Below are 1,733 nucleotides of genomic sequence, written 5' to 3' on the forward strand. Positions count from 1 at the left end.
ATATATATATATATATATATAAAAAATTAACAAACTCTTTATCAAATTTGTAAAAGAAGTAGATGGACTGTTAAATCTAGAGACTGTTTCAGATATGGTTAAAACCAAAGCTTAAAAAAAAACCCAACCAAACACTAGTAACTGAAGCACTCGAAGCAGAGAAATGTCAAGCAGAGGGACATGGAGTCACTCGTCCCATGCCAGGACCACGTACAAGGAAGATGGACCAAGATGTCATGTTTGGGCGCTGGTTATTTTTCATAGCCTTTCACAAACGTTTTCAGGGCAACATTTAATTTGTCTGGCCTTCAGCTCTGTCTTCTTCCAGATCATGTGCTTCCTTTTTGGCCTCCCCTTCCTTTCCCTCCTGTCTGGAAGTGGGGAATTTGTCCTTGTTGTTCTCTTTTTTCCATTTCATCCTCCTGTTCTGAAACCAGATCTTTACCTGCCTCTCGGTGAGTCCTAGTGCGTGGGACACCTCGATCCTCCTCTTCCTGGTCAGATAAGGGTTAAAGAGGAACTCCTTTTCTAGCTCTAGAGTCTGGAATCGGCTGTATGTTTGTCTTCCTCTCCTCCTACCCGGTGCTGCTGTTTAAAACAAAAACACAGGGGTTTGGAGGTTGTTGTGGTCGTTTCAAATCAAGGCGCAGACTGGGAGCGAGGGCTCGGGTCCATCAGGAAATCCCTCGAGAGAAGCCCCAGAGAAACGCAGGGAGAGAAAGCAGAGGGCACGGAGGAGTCTAGAGCTTTACATACGAATGTAACAAAAATAGCTATAGCAGATGCACGATCAGCCTCAGCTTTTCCCCTGCACCGGCGTTTACGGGACCGAATTTAAGAAGTCTCTTTATTGTCTCCTAACCGGCACGCCCCTGCCCTGAACCGTTTCCATTCAGGCGGCGGCGACAGGAGCCGGCCGAGCGGGCCAGCTGCGCCCCTGTGTCCCAGAGACGACTTTAAGGCTATTCGGGGTGGCAGCCGCGTTCTGCAAAGTTTTCTGTTTGCATACGGTATCGCTTTATTATTGCAAGCCATCGTGGTGATAGGAACCGCGGGGAGAGAGGCAGGGAGACAGGGAAGCAGAGGCAGGGAGCGAGAGGAGCGAAAAAGAAGCGGGAGGAGGAAAACAAAGTTTCAAACTCAGACGTGAGATGGAAGCAAAATTTTGACTGCGTCCAACCTTGTGGTCTCATCCAGGGAAACATTTGAGCAGGAGACGAGCTCTGATTTAAGTGGTCTGGTTCCTCGCCAATATTAGCACTGGACGATTTACAGTCAGGATATTGTACCAGCTCGGCCTCTTGCTGTGTCGTAAAAATCTGCTGTCTCTGTAAGTTATCGTATCCGTAAAATTTAGGGGGCTCCCCGTGACAGGTAACCCCGCTGCAGGGGGCAGGAGGCGGAGGCGCGACGGGGGGAGGAGGAGGTGGTTGGTAGGCGGCCGTGGGGCTCCCCCCGGTCGAGTGGTAAAAGTCCGCGGCCGCACCGCCGCCGCCCCCCGCACCACCGGGCGCAGGGTGCGGAAAACTGCCGGCGGCTGCGCCGTTCCCGTAGAGCAGGGCGGCGGCAGCGGCGGCAGCGGCCGCAGCGGCGGCTTGGCGGCCGCTCACCTCGGGCGCGAAGTGACAGTCGTAGTACGGGGGATTGATGTGCTCCCCCGCCGCCGCCGCCGCCGCCGCCGCCGCCGCCGCCTTGTACTTGGAGTACAGCGGGTTGACAAAGTAGGAGCTCAT

At 53.4% G+C, this 1,733-nt stretch overlaps 1 protein-coding gene across 2 annotated transcripts; it reads right to left on the reverse strand.

Annotated features, from left to right (window-relative positions):
* On the reverse strand, window positions 1-1,733 carry HOXD8 (homeobox D8). 2 transcript variants are annotated; one of them, XM_064167312.1, is made up of 2 exons: window positions 1,181-1,733; window positions 1-585 (listed from the first exon to the last, which is right to left on the reverse strand). In XM_064167312.1, exons 1-2 carry the CDS (start codon window positions 1,731-1,733, stop codon window positions 293-295), a joined length of 846 nt encoding a protein of 281 aa, XP_064023382.1. In that variant the 3' UTR covers window positions 1-292. The 2 variants fall into 2 exon arrangements, with proteins under 2 accessions (XP_064023382.1, XP_064023373.1); XM_064167303.1 differs by having other exon boundaries at window positions 1-588.

This window comes from Pogoniulus pusillus, chromosome 2 (genome assembly GCF_015220805.1).
Source record: "Pogoniulus pusillus isolate bPogPus1 chromosome 2, bPogPus1.pri, whole genome shotgun sequence".
NCBI lineage: Eukaryota > Metazoa > Chordata > Aves > Piciformes > Lybiidae > Pogoniulus > Pogoniulus pusillus.